The 20,060-nt window shown below is 32.8% G+C and overlaps 1 protein-coding gene and 1 pseudogene across 1 annotated transcript; both read right to left on the bottom strand.

Moving 5' to 3' along the window:
• Window positions 1-2,016: 2,016 nt before the first annotated feature.
• Window positions 2,017-2,460, bottom strand: LOC145583423 (uncharacterized). The gene has a single exon (XM_081640665.1). It carries the CDS (start codon window positions 2,458-2,460, stop codon window positions 2,017-2,019), a length of 444 nt encoding a protein of 147 aa, XP_081496791.1.
• Window positions 2,461-10,383: 7,923 nt separating this feature from the next.
• Window positions 10,384-13,146, bottom strand: LOC145582613 (E3 ubiquitin-protein ligase WAVH1 pseudogene; annotated as a pseudogene).
• Window positions 13,147-20,060: the final 6,914 nt, after the last annotated feature.

The following is a 20,060-nucleotide window of genomic DNA, read 5'->3' as shown; positions in this document are numbered from 1 at the left end:
CCGATTATATTATATAAAGTGTGAAAAGACCTTGGAAAATTAAAAGACTATAGAAAATGCAATAATAATACCAGAAAACATGTATTGGTAGAGTAAGATTTGATAGATGTAGTGAGTGTCCTTATCCAAATAATAGAATATATGCATTGAACTTTGAGAAGGTAAAGGATTAAGACATAAATATGCCCTTTTTTCCTGGGCCATTTGCATTGGTTTAACTTTTAATGGCTAATTTTGGTGGTAATAAGTTAGTGGGATTTATTTCTTCTTTTTGTTCACTTCTTTTTCGGGATTCCAAGTACAATAATATAAAGGTACCAAATAGTACCATCAAAATTAAAATGCACTTTAGAGAAATACAACTCCCTTCAACTCAATTCACCTAAAAAAATAATAATAGCATTACCCTTGTGATAAAAAGAAATGCGCAAATTTAGCTAAAGTTTTTCATTGACGGCTCCGAAAGTGAAGTATAGCTTGTTTTAAACCACCCCGCTTATTGGATGGATTAACCATTTAACATTATAAAGAATTACAAGTATATAATTAGGGGGTGTCTAGTTCACGGAATCAAGGTATAATTTATGGGTTTAGAATTGGCTAAACAAATACTTCAAACTTGTAAGGTAGAGGGGCTCACATCGATAGTTTTATATATCAAATAAAAGAAAACACTTCCTTCCACAATCAAATCAAACAAATGGTATTAAGAATTTTTTTTTAAAACACATTCCTTACAAGTTACCACTTGCAAATTAAACCCCCTTAAAATATACTCCGTATTATGTAGAAGTTACAAGGGAAAATGATTTATGTGAAATTTGATTCCATAATATAGTTACATATTAATGGTCAAACAATATTTTGATCCTATAGTTATATGATTGACTATGTGGTGATAGTTGTAATTAACAAAAAAAAAAAACTATTCGTTATTCAATTTATTTACCGAGTATTTGCTATGCTACGAATACCTGCAACAAGTTAACATTTCCCCCTTATATTTATACAACAATAAATTTGACCATACTTTCATAACACATATTTATAACAAATATAATTGTAAAACATGTTGTTTAAATATTAAACTTTGTTAAAAAATTTAGTAATACAAATTTGCATATATTTATGGTCAAATATATACATTGACAAAGTAGCAAGTATTTAGTAATGAGGGTAGTATATGAGTATTGAATAATAAGTTCAGATAAGTTCGGTTAAATTCTGATAAGTTCAGTTCAGGTTTAATAAGTTCTGATAAAGGTTACCCAAGTACAAATTACAACTAAAATAAGTTTTAATAAGGTTTAATAAGTTCAGATAAGTTATGATAAGTTAAAATAAGTTCAAATTAGTGAAAATCTGGTGAATATAACACACACTAGTGAGCTAGTAGCTATGAAACACATTATATTGCAAGTAGCTACGTCATTCTTTTTGTTACAGATGAGACCGAGGAAGAAACTTGTAAGAAAAATTCATATGTATATTTTGCTAATACCAACAATGTTCCATCCAAAAAGCCTATTTTCAACCTTAAAAGACCTTCAAATTACTGTATTACTTTTTCGAACTGTAATACAAAGAAAAAAGAAGAGAAGTCTACTTCCTTAAAGGGTTCAACAGTTTTATTATGCGTGTTGCTAAAACAATGCTCATATCAAGCCTTCAATTTAATTTGTCAATTGCCTTGCATGGGTTCTTTCTCGAGCAGTGGATTACTAGTTTTACAATTAAAATTTAATTGAAATTAATTAGCACAATAAGTACTACTAGATAATCATCGTAAGATACTTTGGGATCCCAAAATTCTTTCGATTATATAAGTGATCAAAGAGTTGTAAAAATGAGAACTAATTAAGTACTTTTTTTTGTATTATAATTATACGTGCTAACTTCTTGGGGAAGTCCTAACTCCTGATGCCTCACCATGAAAAATGCCTCACAAGGGCAAAATAGTGAATCTTCTTTTTTTTTTTTTTTTTTTTTTTTTGACAAAAGCAAAGGAACTAAAAACTAATATAAACTAGACAAGGTAAGACGACATTTCCTAGCTATGCCGTCTGCCCTCTTCACCTGTTCTCTCGGGACCTTTAAGACTGCACATCTTCGGAATGTTGCCCCTATTTCCTTAATCTCCCTAACCAAACAGGTAATCTTAACATCCTTACACATGCTATCCTGTAAGTTATTAAGTAGGGAGATGGAGTCAGAAAGCAAAAGAATACCATTTTTCCCCTGTGTTCTTGTCCATTTCATTGCTTCCAGGCATGCCCATGCTTCACACTGTAGAGCCGATGAAGCTGCTCCACTAAGACCTCCTTCATTTATCAAGTTAGCCGAGTTATTCCCTACCACTGCCCATCCAACCCCTGCTTTTGAGGTCTTTTTATCCCAGGACCCATCCACCTCCACTATGAAATCATCATAACCAGTCCTATATGCTTTCTTTACTCGCATTTTTATAAAAAAAATAAAAAAAAAAAGAGATAAAATAATGTAAACGGACGAATTAATTAAAATAATTTAAACTCAAAACATCAAACCATTCAGCGCGTTATTCCACATGTTCAAAATTTCATTAAAGTGTTTAATTACCGTCACTAATCACCCTCTAAAATTGCATGTCTTGAGAACGAGTTGCAAAGTAAATTAATAAGATTATGAAACTAGTATTTTTCCATATACTCCATAGTCCGTCGTACTCCATCCAATAATCTTGAGGATGAGTATTAAAAAACAATTTTAATTAATTATATATGTGTCACGCTTCACCATTCTCTTTCTCTAGAAAGATGTCACTCCATCCAATAATTTATACATTGTGTATATTGGATACGTCAATACAAAATGCTAATATGAATGCTTAAATATAATTAAGCATCTACATAATTTTGTTATTGTGATTATGATTCATTTGCTGAATGTGAGTGTTGGCTTTCTTCTAGCTTCTTAGAGGCGGTTTAATGATTGTTTTTTTCTTCTTCTTACTAGCCCATCATAGAGAGCATGCATTCGAACTGCTGTGTTGTTTCCTAGGATGCTATGTGACATGTCAAGCAATCCCTTCATTCTTGCAAAACTCATAAAAGACAAGAAATTATTGTGACCTTTGTAAAATTAACGCAAGAAGGCAATCGTTGATTGATACAGGTGGGTGTACCATGCGCATGGTACCCCTGAAAATACTTTACATATAAAGAGCCTCATAATCGAAATGGATGTGATCAAGTATGGATTTTGTAGTGATTATCTCTATCCCCATAATCGAAATGGATGTGATCAAGTATGGATTTTGTAGTGATTATTTCAATCATTAATTCTAAATTCTTAGCAAGAGAAATGCTCGACTTTAATGCAAGGTTAATGATTTTAGCTGAGTAGCCGATCATGAGTTGTATATCAATTAATACATTTTCTAAATTGTTAATATTAAATTACAATCATATATTCATATGATAAGTTACATGTAATTAAACCGATTTAATTTATAATTTATTTACTTAAATTTATTCAGTTTTATCTCCTAATTTTATTTTATTTTTTGAAACAACAAACACCTGATTTTCGTCCATAAATCCGCCATAGGCAGCAACCATCATAAAAATTGGTGAAATAGTATGAGAATTAAAATGAAATTAGTCGTCTTACTCAAGACCGAAATGATTTCTCTTTGAAAACGACACTGTATTTCAAATTGTAGTTAGGTATAACATTAATTGAAGTATGGACTCCATTCTCATTTGATTTCCTTATCACATCATTTATATTTGGTGTCCCATTAATAATCATGTCCTTTTCTAGTCATTTCCACATAAATTCCATATGATATGTTCGTTATCATCTACAGTACGGACATGCCCCTTCGAAGACCGAGACACTATGTGGCTATGCAGGATTTTACCAATGAGTGCTCGACGTCATTCAACTTTCGACCATAAGCCAAGTCCGTTCAATTTTTTGGAAATTGATTTAAACGCATCAATAATTGGTTTAGGCACACCCCTATATGTGAGAACTGTTAAGTTTAGGGAAGAGAGGCATGATTGGGAGTAAATAGCTTAGCCTTCATCTATTATGCACAAGCGTATATATAGGTTACCTAAGATATATAGGGCCCAACCAAACCCTAATACAATAAGATAATTATATATAAATATATCTTTCCTAATACTCCCCCTCAAGTTGGAGCAAGCAAACCACAAATGGCTAACTTGCGTCACAAATAACTAAATTGTTAACGACCAAGCACCTTTTGTTAAAATATCATCCAACTAAGGACTAGTGGGGTATGGCAGCCTTAACCACAAATTCCCCGCGACTGTGGCCTTTCGCAGCCTGGTTATGGCGCCCAGCCTCGTGGGAAACGTGCTAGGCAGGCTACTACGCAACCCTCCTACGGCTGCCAGCAATAACCTCCGTAGCCCCCTGCATTGAAAATTATGCTCTCACATAACTCTTACGTTAATGGACTAATCAATTTTGGTGTGCTAAAATCATTTCTCCTATTTTTTTTTTGTATATTGCTTTTAAATATTTGTTGTTTTCTAGAGGAAGCCCGGGTTTCTGATATTGATAAATATAAATTTCCTTCCCCAATCTTGTGACTTTGGTTGGCTGAGATTGGAATTTTTGAAGGGTGGAGGGAAGGCTTTAAGGAGGTTTTTAGGGTGGAAGAAAGGGAAAGGGAGGGGAGATGTTTTTGAGATAGGGGAAAAGGGGGAAGGAGTTAGTTTTCGAGGTGGGGGAAAAGGGAGAGGGGTCGATTTTGGGGTGGATGGAAGGGAGGGGGTCAGGTGATTTTTGAAATAGGGGGAAAGAGAAGGGGGCCGATTTTTGTGCGGGGTAAAAGGGAAGTTGTGGTATTCGAGATGGAAAAAAATGAAGGAGTTGGTTTTCAGGGGTTAGGGAAGGGAGGATAGCTATTTTCAGGTTGGGGGAAAGGGTAGGAGGTGGTTTTCGAAAGGGGGTAGTTTCTGATGGTGGGGCTGGGGAAAAGTCAATTTAGGGGTGGAGTTTTGGCCATCGGCAGTGGGCTAGTGGCTAGTTAGTGCTTAAGCTTTTTATTTATTTTTTTTACTAATAGATTAGGACACGTGTGTTCAATGACCTATTATATTAAGCTTGGTAACCTGTTAGGTATGATAAAAGTCAGTATCCTAAAATTGTTATAGCTATTGGAAGAGGGGTTCAAATTACCCTAAAAGTATTTTAAATTACCCTTTTACATACAAAAGTTATCATTTTCCTAATATAAATTTTATTTCTTATAAAACATTTATAAATCTATTAGATCAGTCAAGTTAGCTTCATAGCATGTATTTATTATAAATTATACATTAAAATACAATTAAGTTCATTAAAATTTAAAAGTTACCATTACATGGATTAAAGTTACCATAAAAAAGTTAAAGTTACCCTTATATTGACCGTGTTACAATAATATAAAATTAACGTAAGTCTGCCTCATACAAGATTTAGCTTATTGTATTCAATAATATAGTAATCAAAACTTGGGAATTTAAAAAAAAAAAAAAAGTTAGAGATTATTAAATTCAATTTGCCTATTTTATATGTGTATTTTAATTGTTTTGATTATACTCCCTCCATAAAGTGACACAACCTATGACTCTAGGTACATAAGTTACTTCCTTCCATTTTTTTTTTTTTAAATTGCAGCATTTGAATTCATATTATTCACATACATATTCATTTTATTATCTTGTGTGATTTTTACGTTACATAAAATAGAGTCATGTGGAATTTACATACTTTCAAATCATCAACTTTTTGTAATTTATACTTAAATAAAACTTATATTATCTACTCTTATATGTGAAAAGCTTTGGTAAACAAGTTTAGGTGCATAGCATGTTTTTTACTAAATTTAATCTCATGACCTCAGATTATTTCAGTAAAATGAACTTTTTATGGTGAGTAACTTTTGTATACATTCGATGTACAGTAATTTACTGTACATCGGGGGTCACTTTTACAATTTTTGGGTAACTTTTTAATAATACAGCATAAATACTTCTTAACTTTTATTTATGTTAGGGTAATTTTTATTTATATTAGGGTAATTTTTCTAATTTTAGGGTAACTTTATAATAGATGTACAATATATATTGTACATCCGATTTATTTAAAAGTTTGTCTTTTATGGTAGAGGTGTATGTACCAAGCATTGTACATCATGTCTTTTAATAGCGAAAAGAACGTATAACTGTTTTTTAAAGAGCATATACATATTTTGTAAAGAATATCTCTTTTGTTTATTTTTTTTTATTTTTTATTTTTACGAGAAGAAATAAAGGATTTCGTTAATGAAAGATAGCCAAACGGCAATTACAAACAATTCCTAGGAAATCTAAAATTCCAACACAAGTATAAATCACCCTGAACTAATTAAATCGCAGATTCAATCAACGATCGCCTTAATAAAAAAAAAGTTCATCCAAAACAATACAATCTGTGAGTTAGCACTAATTCGGCTTGAGATCCACAGATGAGTAGTTTTTTGGGTGAAAAAACTCATATGGCCTTCTAGATATTTTCGGAGATGATGAAACCCTAAATCTTCAATCTTTAGCACACGAACAAACAAAAGAAATAAGCCTAATTGAATAAACACCACCATAAAGATAGGATCCATTTATTGAAAGCAATTAAAAAGTTTTTTAGGGCTTACCACCGGTAAAAACACCAGTGGAAGCCCGTACAAAAATTTACAATTGAGATCAGAAGAAAAGAGATATAAAAGAAAAAGGATAAGAGTGAAGGAAAACCTTCAAAAAAAAGCAAAAAAAAAATCTAGCAATGGAGGCTAATAAAACCCTCCTAGGGGAAACCCGAGAGCGAACCAAAAAAACTTTCCCCAAGGAGAAAACCTAGAGGGAAATATGTTCTTTTTGTATATCTAAAGAACATTCGTAATATTAATAAAAAAAATGATAATATTATGTAATGAACAAAGAACATTTCACGGTAAGCATGGACATTTATAATAGTATATCAATATATTTAATAATATAATCTAATTATCTGATATAATAAAAAAAAAAATTAAGGTAAGATGAAAGACCCTACTGAACCAGCACCTCCACCTCATCTTCGCAGGTCGATGTTTGAGAATAGAGGGGGAGGTAAGGGAATCCCTCTACTTCTAAGCATTTTGTAGTTGGTCAGGCTCCCACCAACTCCACCAAGTTTTGCTTGATATATATATATATATATATATATATATATATATATATATATATATATATATATATATATATATATATATAGTTAAATGTACATTACAAACAAATACTCTCTCCGTCTCTCATTTACATGTCTATTTCTCTTTATTATGTGAGTAATAAATGTTAGAAATAGGCATGTAAATTAGGGACGGAGGCATGTAAATTCTCCATGTTATCATATGTATAATAGTCCTCTTCCAGCGAGAAATTCTGGGTAGGATGGTGGTGGTGGGGGAAGTAGGAAGTTCAGGATGAAGGAGAATTTTACGGCGGTTGCGATGGTGTATTTTTTCCCTTCCCACGCCTTGATTCAACCCCCTTCCCCTTCCTATATGCCTTGATTTCGAAAAAGGTTTGTGGTGGTTAAGAGGTGACTGAAGAAGGTAGGGGAGGGGCAGCAACAGGCACAAGGGAGATGCAGTTTGGGCACGGCGGTGCTAGCGGCCAGCTTGGGCCGATGGTGGTGCAGGAGGTGGCTGGCCTGGGGCTGGGGCTAGTGGTGGTTTTGAATTATTATTATTAATTAATTATGCCATTGTCAATAGGAAATGATGACTTTTTTTTTTTTACTCAAGGCGACAACTTAGCATTTATTTTTATTTTATTTTTTTTAAAGCAAGAAAAATGAGTTAATTATCCTGTTGGTGTAGGTCACCACCAGAATTTTTACCTACAACCAAGGTTTGAGTACCTTAATTGCAACTTCTGAAACTTCAGTACTCTAATTGCAACTTTTTTCAAACATTAGTATCTTGTATTTAACTATATGTTCATTACAATTCTATAATATATTCTTTCCGGTTTTTTTTTTCTTTTTTTTTTTAATAAAATGGATGTACCATCGCCTCTACGTACTAGGGATTATCAGTAAAAGTTTAACCACTACTCCCTTCGTTTTTAAATACTTGCTCCACTTTCCTTTTTCGGCCGTTTTAAAATACTTGCTCTATTTCCTTGTTTAGAAATCTTTTACAATATTTAATTCATTTCTCTCACCTAATGGACCAAACATAACTCATATTTTATTAATTTCATATTCTCTATACTCCAATTCTCTCAACTACTTTTGCTTTTTATAATTTTTTATTCTTTTCCTTACCCCAATACCTCCATATTTTATTACTTTCTCTAAATTCTCCTAAAATTCCGCGTATGGAGAAATGGAGCAAGTATTTAAAAACGGAAAGAGCACTACACCTTGAAGGTTTGGATGTTATTATTCTTCGAAGTCAGTAAAAGCTTAACCACTACTACACCTTGAAGTTTTGGATGTTATTATTCTTTCGAAGTACAATTTTAATAAGTAATGATATGTTGACTCGAGGTAACATTAGAGCTTAAAAACTAGTTAAGATTACATTGTCAAACGTGAATTCGAGCGATAAAAAAAGAGGTAGGCTCCGTATAATATTAATGTATCACTTAAAAACGAAGAAAGAAATAGATAATGTAAGTTAAAATTTGGAAGATGAGATTAAAATGAGATTAAAGGGACATAAAAATAAAAGATTAGCGGAGGGAGAAGGCTACCCTACGTCCCTACCAACAGCATTATCATCAGAATGGAGGGCCATAACAATGATTGATACGCATAGTTAGTAAGACTTGTACCTTTATATTATCATGTGGGATGTGCCAATGGAAGTTGAAAGCTGGCTTATTGGCATTATCTGATTATTTAAGGGTTATTGTATTTTCTTAACACTAACAAATTCAAAATATCATATTATGGGGAACAAGAATTAGAGTTGTATACCTTGTCAAAAAAAGAATTAGAGTTGGATATAGGCCATATAAGCCCCCACACGGCAGCCCATCAAAGTGCAGAGTCCTCCTAAACTTGGCCAATAACAGTCATATTGAACTCGTGCTGATCTTTTATAAATGAGATTCAAACACATTTGACATATAGTTGAGTTGTGCCTTACTTTTTAAACCATTATTTTTGAATTTTTTAGTTGATTAGTTAAAAACAAGCGAAATGACCTGCCTCGGAGATTAGGTATATGAAGGGTTTTGCATGTGGAGCTAATCTGCTAACATCATTAAGATACAACTCTAACAAGATCCATTTCAGCTTCTAGCTTATCCACTTTCACAATAAAGTCATTATGCATCGAATTAGTAAATCTAAGATGATAGTGAATCTATATTTAATACGAGTACTTCATAGCATAAACATAGGGATTTTATTATACAAAGTACTCATAACATATAGCAATTTTCCCTTAAAATATCAAGTTCATTTTACTAGCTCTCTTATAACCTACAGATTATGTATAAACTGATTAATTTGTGGAAGTTATGAAACTAGCTACAGTTCTAGATAGAGCCATAGACTATAGACTGATAGCCACAGAGTGAGTATAAATTAAAAGTTTATGTTTGTTTATAAAAAGTAGTCCTTTATAATTTTAGATATAAAAAAGGTACACAAAGCAAAAATGATTCAAAGCATATGGAGAGGAGGAGGGGTGTGTTTCCCCATTGTTTATTCTATAATCAACAAGTACTAGTAACGTTGCTTAGTTAAAAGAAGGATTACAACAACAACAAAAAAAAAAAAAGAAAGTAGTCACACTTATATTTATTCCACACACTTAGCAATCACTTCCAAGTAACTTTACGTTAATTCTGGCCATATGCTTTCATTCCCACTATATTCATACTCCTGCAACCAAAACCACTTCACATCTTTTTATTGACCATTATGTTACTTTGTCAATGTCAAGACAGATCAGAGTACCCTTCTTACTAATGAACTGCTTGCATTAGAATTGAATATGAACTTGAATTGTCTTAATCAATCTTGAGTCCTTTTCTTTCCTTAGGTTTGATAAAAACGATTTTGATCAACGCGTCTACAAGAGATGATTATAAGAATAAACTGTATTTTGTATTTCTTAATAAATATATTATTCTTGCTACTTAATCAATGTGCAACAGGGCGGATTACGTTATACGATACATGGAGTGTTATCTTAATCAATTTGATCGAAAAAATTACTCACCTTTATATTATCTTAATCCATTTGATAGGTAACAAACAAAGAAAGCTAATAAAAACAATAAAATGGAAGTACTAGGAATAGAAGTTTGACACTATTCTTTTTTTTTTTTTTTTTTTTTGAGAAAAAAGTTTTGACACTATTCTGCATAAATATACATTTATAGATTACAAATCCTAATTATGAGATCCATTTTCTAATCTAAATTTAATAACAAAAAAACAGACTCAAATTTTAAATATCCCAAAAGAACAATTTGCCTAAATCCACTTCCACTCTCCCTCTTTTATTTTTCCACTTATTCTTTGTATCAACTTTTTTTTTTTTTTTTCTTTTTCACTAAGAAAAAATAATGCAAAGAAAAGGCCAAAAATAAAATATAATTTTGTGGGGCCCATCCATATACTCCAATTCTTATCAATCATATGCACCAAAAGGCCCCAGCCGTCCGGTGCTCCTTGTCTTTCTCTACATTTATTACATTTTTTTTCTCTCTCCTCCTTTTTTTTTTTTTTTTTTTTTTTTTTTTTTTTTTTTTTTTTTTAACATCTTACTACAGTATTAAATAAAATTAATTAATTAAAAAAAAAAAAGTAAAAATCAGAAGCGAGCGTCTTCGAAGCCGTGCAAGTCGCTAACCCGGTTCAAATTCTTCCTCATCATAGCCACCTTAGCCAGGCGCTCAGCTGCTTTCCAAGCCGATGTTGGCGTAAGTGGCTCCCCTTTTTCATCAACTACACAACATCCACCACCGCTACCGCTACCACGACCACTTCCATCTTTCTCTCTACGCCGCTTCTCATCCGGTTGAGCTTGTCGTCTCCACTTAACTTCAGCCAGCTCGGCTTCCACCCTCCTCCTATACTCCTCTGCCGATGATGTTTTCAAGCTCGGCTGACTCAACACAGCACGAGCCGATGCCAGAAGCCTTTCCGCTCCAACTAAATCATTTCTCTCGGCTACTAATCTCCTACTTTCCGCAACTGCCCTTGTCATAACAAAAAGACATCTCAACCGTTGAATCTTCGGCTCCGATGATCGGATTGTGTGGGGACGTGGCACGCTCAAGGACTGTTCTCCACCGTAGATCACCTGTTTACAAGATGACGGATCTTTGTGATACGATCTAACGGACAGCATGTGGTGGGACCCAATTGTACTCGCCGGCACTTTTAACTCAACAAGAATTTCTCTCTCCTCTGAACTATACAGATCCCCAAGTTTCGCTGAACCCCGGCTAAGCAATCCGGGTCGACCCGTACACGAATAAACCGCTACTATTTCAGCCGCAGCTGAACCCGAACCTAAACCCAACTGAATCCGTACATCCAAAACGACGACGCATAGGAAAAAACTCAAAGACTTAACAAACTTCTCCTCTGAAAAATCCTCTCTTACCTTGAAAGTATGAACCGGAATTTCAGAAAACCGGGTCGAAGATATTATCGGCCGGTCATCATTGTGGCCATCCATTAATACGATGGCAGCGAAATGATTCTTTTCCTTACGATCTTGTATTACCTTGGCCGCCTTTCGGAGCGCGTCGTCAAGACACGCTCCTTCAGCGGCCAAGTTAATGGCGTCGATGATGCGCCTAGCTGACCGCCTCCCTGAAGGAGTCATCCTTCTAAGCGGAAGCAGCCGCTTTGAAGTAGATGAAAATACCACCATTGAGAGGCGGTCATTAGAAGACAGGGAAGAAATCATTGCTCTCATTCCTCTTTTTAGAGCGTGTAATTTACCGGCATTCATTTCACCGCCGATGTCAATCACCACCACTACATCGACCGATGGACGGCGAATCCTCGCCTGGAACGGAGGAGCTTTCACGGTGAGTAGCACCGCGTAAGTCTCGTAACTCCGTCCCACGGCGATCACCGCTGATTCGGGGGAGATTGTGACCTTTACTCCTTTGCTACTGTTATCAGCAATTTGAGGCCGAGGAGTTGCCGGGTTGGAGAAAAAACCCGGGAACTCATCATCTGTATTATTGTAATCTTCATTTTCTTCCTCCGATTCGGGTATGGGATTGAATTGGATTGAGGAAACATGTGTTACGAGTGGCTCGTCGTCGTCGTAGAGACGGAGTTCGCTTGGAATTGATTTTTTAACAGGCTGGGGCATTCCTAGAAACGGACCTTCCTTCCACTGAGATCCGCAAAGAGGGCAGCACAGTAAAGCAGCAGGATCAGAGCTCCCATTCTTGATCGCCAAAGCAGTAATACATGGGAAATGGAAAGAATGCGAGCATTCCGCCGTGAAGATAGCCGTCCCCTGTCCGCTTTTAACATTATGAAGACAAACACCGCATCGAGTCATCTTGGAAATGCGGAGGGAGTTTTTAAGGAGCAGAGAGAAAGTAGAAGGAGAATGAGGGGAAGAAGGGGTGTTAGTTTTGCAATGAAGCTTCGGAGAGGTTTCTTCGAACACGGTTTTACACCGGAGAGTAGTGGGTGTTTTAGGTGTTTGTGGGCGAGGAGTTGACGGAGATGAAGAGGATGAGAAAAATGTAAACTTAGAGAAACCCAACTTGGGGCTTCGAGTATTGTTAATGTCATTATTATTGTTGTCGGAGGATTCATGGTCTTTGGGGATGGAAGTGCAGAAGGCTCTTCGCCATCCGGTAACCATTGTTGGGTTGTTATAGGAAGTAAGTATTCAATTCGTAATAGTTTTGATATTTTCTGTGATTAGTATGGTGTAAAAGATGACAAAAGTTTAAGGAGGATCAACTTTTGGGGTATATCATTAATAAAATTTTAGTGTGTTGTTTTATTTGGTTTTGGTTGTATGTTGAAAAGCTTGAAAAAGATGAGTTGAGCTAGGTAGAGAAGAAGAGAAGAGGGGGAAGTGAGATGTATCTTTAGGCTCAGACCTTATGAGGAGGAGATGAGTGGATTTATTAAATTAAAGTAACTCATAGCTGGAGGTTTTATGCTTATATTTTACGGGTTACTTGGTAAATTACTGTACTCTGTAGCGGTAACTAGTAAATTCAAGTGTTTTATTTTTCTTTTTGTTATAAAGAAGTGGATAACTAAGTATTTTGAGTTTTGACTATAGTTTGACTTTTATACAAAGTATTTTGAGAGTTTGAGTACAACTTTTACTCCCTCCGTGTTTTTTTTTTTTTTTTTTTTTAGTTAGAGTTAGGATTTTTCATTAATCATACTTTTTCCTTTCTTTATTCATAATTCTATTTTCCTAAATTTTAGTCTCAAAATGTTCATCCTCTTTATATTTTTCAACAATCATTAATATTAATTATTTATCAAAATTTCCTCCAATTTGCAATAATATTTGTGTAAATTTAACTTTTTCCTGTAAAATTTGTTTTTTCATGTACTTTTATTACTTTCTCTCTTTATTTTTTTGCATATCTAATATAAATTTATCTTTCCAATATACTTTTATTACTTCTTATTTATATTTATTAATTTCCGTGAAAATTGTCCATAAGGGACGGAGGGAGTATGTCATTATTGACTTAATTGTTTTTTTTTATCAATATATAAAATATTAATATGATCATATAATATGTTGTTAGATTTGTCATAATGTTTATTTTTATGAATTAATTTTTTCATAATTTTTACTAACCTCTAATTAAAGATGTTGATGATTAAAGTTATGCCTCGATAAATGTGCAAATATAACACTAACTTGTAATTTGTACCCAATATTTTTAAAGCAAATACTCTGTAACGAATAATTTGGGATTATTTATTATTATCTTTTATAATTATTATAAATATATGATTACAAATGTTACTTTTGTTTTCAACTTTTCACCACGTATTCGTAGACAAAATTTGTTAGTGAGAGTTGAATAAAGAGAAAGAAATAGACATGCATGCAATGAGTAAAGAAATAAAGATAAATGACCTCTCCAAAAAGGGGAAAAAAAAATCTTGTTTCATGCAATGTGTAGCTTCCCTCTATGGTAATTAAATGTTGCAAATAAAAAAATAAAAAATAACTAACGGAAGTGGAATAATTGAGGTTACTTATAATTGTGTAGTGAAACTATTGCAAGAGATCTAAAATACCCCCTTCGTGTTAAATAAATAAAACGTTTTGACTTTTTGAAGTACTCATCTAATTAACTTTGACTTACGTTATAATTTATTTATAAAAATAAATATACTCTTGTGTATATATGTTGGAATCGTCTTAATGAATAGTTTATAAATATTCAATTATTATAATTTTTAATTAATGATAATTAAAATACTATCAGTTAAAATTTTACATTAGCATATGTGCATAGGGAAAATGTTTCATCACTCCTTTAAACACAAAAGAGGATACCTCCTTGGCCAGGTTTGGCTTGGTTTTATAAATTATGTAGTAGTTTTAGTAGTAATTATCTTAATACAAATAAAAAAAATAAAAGGCTTGTCCGTCTATATAAGAAAACTTTTACTTTTACATTATTCATATGCCAAGGTCCATTCGAGCAACACTTAGATTTTTGCATTATTTATATTCGGAGTACATACTTTGACTATATTTTTTTATCAATATATAAAAAACATATATTACCGTATAAAATATTTTTAGATTAGTCTATGTATATTTTCAATAGATCAAGTTTTTATATTTCTTGATAATATTAATGATCAAAGTTATACATTGACATATATATAAGTTAAAGTATTGCAATTATTATGAAACGGAAGGTATACAAAGTATGTGGATGGATAATTTTTATAGTGAGGTGGAAAAGGAAAAAGAGATGAGATCACTGGCAACTGAAGATAGGGGTGCACGCCTGAACTTGAAAACCGACCTAAATCGGAGCTGTTTGGACAGCACTGGTGAATTCAGGTCCGGTCCTGATCCTTAAAAAACCGTGATTTCGAGTTTCAGGTCAGGTCCGGTTCGGGTAAAATCCAGATTTTTCGCGCCCGAACCTGAAACCGGTGAAGTTGCTTTTTTTAAAAAAATTTAACAGGTCCGACAGGCTTTTTATTTAATACAAAAAACGGAATAAATTTATAATTAGGTCTATTCAGGTCCAAACCCGAACAGGACCTGGAACCGAACCTGTTGATTCAGGTCCGATCTCCGATCCTTAAAAATCAATGATTCAAGTCTCGGTCCATTCAGTTCCAGATCAGATCCGATCCTGTTTTGAACCGATGTACAGCTCTAGCTGAAGATCAATCTGTTAAAAAAAAAAAAAAAGTACAGTAAAGAAATGGGAAAAGAGAGAAAGAAGAGTGAAACAAGTCAACGAGGTGTTGTATAGGGATTGAGGTAAAAGAGATTTTACAGCATAAAACAGCGTCATGTTGAGATCTGTTCTTTCGCCTTATACTTGGTCACCTTTCTCCTGTTCAAGTATCCTTTGCTCCTTTTTGGAATTTTCATTATACACTGGAGTATATTAAACTATAATTCTAACTTAATTAGACTTGTTAGTTTAAAATTATAACTTGCATTGTACCCTATGAACCAGTCAAGAAATTTGAATTGCTTCAGTAGGAAATTACGAACTCTCAAAGTGTCGTTATGGTATGGTATTCGATTTAGATTATATCATAGGTACGTAAGTAACAGTTATATTTGGATGATATTGTTATAGTTATAATGAAATCTGGGCAATTAAAGCTTCATTGAACTGTTAAAATATTTAGTTTGTATTTTCCTGTATTTCCATCCCACCGATATACAGAGAATTGATGATTACTGCACAACTGACAATTTGCAGTTTGTCCATATCAAGGTAGTATGGACGTATGATACATTTAACAGTAACTGATTTCTGACATAATGTAATTAACTTCACCTCCTTTCTAAATAATCAACATTTAATGATTTATTTTTCTTATTTTTATAGGGAAATGGAAGAAAAAGCGACCACCTACTAACCTACTCCTATGCAAATACTCCGTATAACAGGAAACGCTAATGGAAATGACAAACCGTCTTCTTAAAATTTAATTTACACATTTTTATCGCAAAGTCTGTATGTGGGCTGCGCCACACGGTGTAGCCATTTCATATAATCACATATAAGACAATTAATTAAGTAATAGAGGCTTACGGTGATGAACAAATGGAGTTATCTTAACGTATCACGTATGTAGGTTATCAAAATGAGAAAAAAGGGTTACTCTCTTAAATAAATGGAATTATTTTTTCATGTTTTAAAACAAAAGAATAGGGGTTACTTGAATAAACAAATAGGATTACTTATTTCTAAATTATTACTTGAGTTCACTTTTATAATAAATTTTTGTTACTTTTATGGACAACATGGGGTTACTCCTTACTCTTATGAAAAAATAAGTTACTCATACATATAAATAAAGATTTCTCTTATAACCCAATGTGGCCACACGTGTGGCTAGCCACATACAAGACTTACCAATTTTTATGTCTAGCTAGTTACACCATGTGGGCGTGGTTACTCGAGTTACTCAATTAGGGGTTACTTGAAGGCCGAGTTCGGATCAGGGATCAGGGGTTATTCAGTCATGGGTTACTTGAGGGGTTCGGTTAGGGGTTACTCGGTTAGATATTACTTGAGGGGTTACTCGAACACATGTTACTTGAGAGATTCGTTCAGGGGTTATTTGAGGGGTTCGGTTATGGGTTGCTCGAGGGGTTACTCGATCAGGGGTTATTTGGGTGTTAGTTGGCTACACGGTGTGACCAACCACATAGAAAAAGCTCTATTTAATTTATACTTGTAATCAATTTCTCCGATTTTTATAAATTTTTCAAATATTTAATTTATAATTGAATCTTGCTAACAAACGTCCTCGGAGCGTTAGATAAACATTTAAAACATTTTCTAAAGTGACATTAATTTAGAAATGTATGTCAAAATCACACGTCAATCAGTCTAATTAATTTTCCTTTTAATTCAATATTTCTACTTTTCTATTTTATTCAACACCCCTAAGACGTTTGTTAGTCTTTACCTTTATAATTTGATTTTTCTAAAGAGCACCCAAATGTATTAGATAACAGTTTAAAATATTTACTACTATACAATAGTACAAAGTATATTTTACTCTATCTGTTTTTTTTAAAAGTGTTATACTTACTAAATACAATTGTTTTTAATATGGGGTGATTGTAGGGTGATTCTCGGGTCGTGGGAAAAGGGGATGGGCCGGTTTTGGAGTAGGGGAAAGGGAGGAGGTGTTTCAGCGGTCAAGAAGGGGGGTTTCGACGATGAGGTGGGATGGAGCAAGAGGTGTTGGTAGTGGTGCAGGTGGTGGTTGGGTTAGTGTAAAGGTTTTTATATTATTTTTTTTAATTTTTTTACCTAGTACTTCAGTGACACATTTACACGATGGGCCGATAGTGAAATCTAATTTTCATTACCTAAAAGCTAAATTTTTTAAAAGAGTGGGTGGTAAACAACAATATTGGGTTTTGTTTTGGTAAAAATCAAAAGTAACTTATTTTCACCGATTACTTGTATTTATTTTATTGATTCTCTATTATAGTTGCTCTTTAAAATTATTAATTTTTACTGATTAAAGTTTAACTTTATTGAACTGCCTAATTTATTGAACATAACTTAATTTTAATGTGCTTGAATTATCAATAAGTAAAAATTATAACAAACTAATGCTTTAATTTTTTCAATTTTATTTCATTGTAATGTTTATTTACTTTACGTTCTAAGAGCTTTACCGATTATTATAATATTTTTTTTAACAAAAGGATTATTATAATTAATATGAATATGAAATACAGTAACAACAATTATTCGAAAAAAAAGGAATGGAAATTGGAGACCGTATGCAAGTATACAACGGCTATAGATGGTACAAAAAGTATAGCAATATTTTGACTAACAAAGACTTTTTCCATCTTTTGACTTTAAGATTAAGGAAGTTAGTTAACAATCAATAATTAAGCTATAGGATCATGCGACTTATACAATTTTTAATTAATCTTTCGATTTGGGGTATATCCCGATACTATTAATTAATATATAATTAATGCAAAGATTGGCTTGTAATCACTCATTTGGACCGTCTTATTAATTTCTTTTCCCACTAAACAATCATGTAGTAATTCGAAGAAGAGGAGACACAACTCACAAGGCATATGCCTTACGCTCCCAAAGCAAAGGGCTTAATTAAAATTAGAGGGGTCATTAATTTTTTCTTGATAGAATGATATATGTATGGTAAATGATGCCTTGCCTAATAATTGCAATTTCAACAACTTAATTATTTTATAAATTTTGAAATCAAGTGGATTGCTTGTACACATGGGATTTTCGAGACATCCTCATATGGAAAAGTAAAGTACCTATAAAGTCAAATTTAAGCTTAAGTTGACAATAATAATCCTATTATATCTCTTCCTTATGCTTAAAGGATTGTGATCGATGTGTTCTTTAAATTGACCACTACTGTCTAAATTAGCACATGGGGATGATCACACGCATTGCCCACATTTTGCAAAATTTACTTTTATCTTACTTTAAACTTTGGATAATAGGAGGTCAGGATAACAATGAATTGGCCAAAATTATTGGAGCTTCTCCTCTATTCAGAAATAGTAATCACATGGATCCAATTAATAACACGATTATACGTACATTAGTATATGACTTAATTTACTCAAACATTCTTTTATAATAGTTGAATCTTCCATTACTCAACCTTAGTAGGTCAAATAACAAAAACGTACAAATACAAATCATTATGTGTAATGTCAGTCATGTAACTATTATCTTTGGACTAAGTGAATGGATTATTATATCTCATATATCAAGAATAAGAATTAGACTTGAAACAAGCTGACTACAAAATGTTGCCTATAAAATGGAGTGTCAAACTTGCATTGGCTTGACCCGTCTTCATGATACAGGATAATCACTTATCTATCAAGAATAAACCATACTTGCCCATCTACATACTTAGTGGTCTAGCTAGTTTTATTTTTTAGAGGTACTCGACTAGCTTAGCTTGTCACTTCACCAAATTGACACTAAAATCATTGGATTTAAAGCAATGAATTGAAGAAGATTTCGAGAACCATCTTGCGCAAAATACCTTCATATTTTAGAATCATTGGATAAAGCATGGTTTTCTGTTGAATTTAGAAAGCACTTAATTTTTGTACAAAATAATCATTAATGATTATTTTTAATACTCATATAATTTGTATGGAAAATGCTATTTTAGTACATATAACATAGTGTACATATAATCAAGGAGCTAAAAATGAAAAATAAAATAAAATTAAAACAAATAAAAATATAATATTAATTACACTGATTTGTATGTGATTTTGTCGTGTATTACTAAATTATATCAAATTAAGAAAGATACTAAATGCTTATTTTTAATCCTGATCGCTACGTATAGAATTACCCTAGTATTTTAATTTTAAATATAAATGAAAGGAAAATCATGTATTTTGCACCAAAAAAATTAAATTAAATCGACACATAGATAATACTCCCACCGTCCTTTTATTAGAGTTCCGTTTCTAACATTTATTACTCACATAATAAAGAAAAATGGGACTGTAATAAAATGACTGAGGGAGTAAAAGTAATTTAAAGAACATTACATGTATGTGAGTAGACTATTTCTTATAAAAAATATACGGAGTATTATTCTCCGTATTATAACTAGAAGAATTTAATGCACAAGAGGGACAAATGAAATTAAAGACATTAAGGTCTTTTACCAAAAATTTATCAATTAATTAATGAAAGATTTCTCCAATAACAAGTGGTTAAGGTGTTTGTAATTATTGAGCCACATGTCTTATGAATAAATCAATAAATCCTTAGAATCCGACCAACCAACGCCTA

Source organism: Chenopodium album, chromosome 15, assembly GCF_948465745.1.
Source record: "Chenopodium album chromosome 15, dcCheAlbu1.1, whole genome shotgun sequence".
NCBI lineage: Eukaryota > Viridiplantae > Streptophyta > Magnoliopsida > Caryophyllales > Amaranthaceae > Chenopodium > Chenopodium album.
Note: the sequence above shows the minus strand (reverse complement) of the source record. Positions and strands in the feature narration are given on the sequence as shown.

Excerpts from the sequence above, each read along its gene's own strand:
- LOC145583423 (XM_081640665.1), bottom strand. The coding sequence starts at position 2,460 with ATGCGAGTAAAGAAAGCATATAGGACTGGTTATGATGATTTCATAGTG.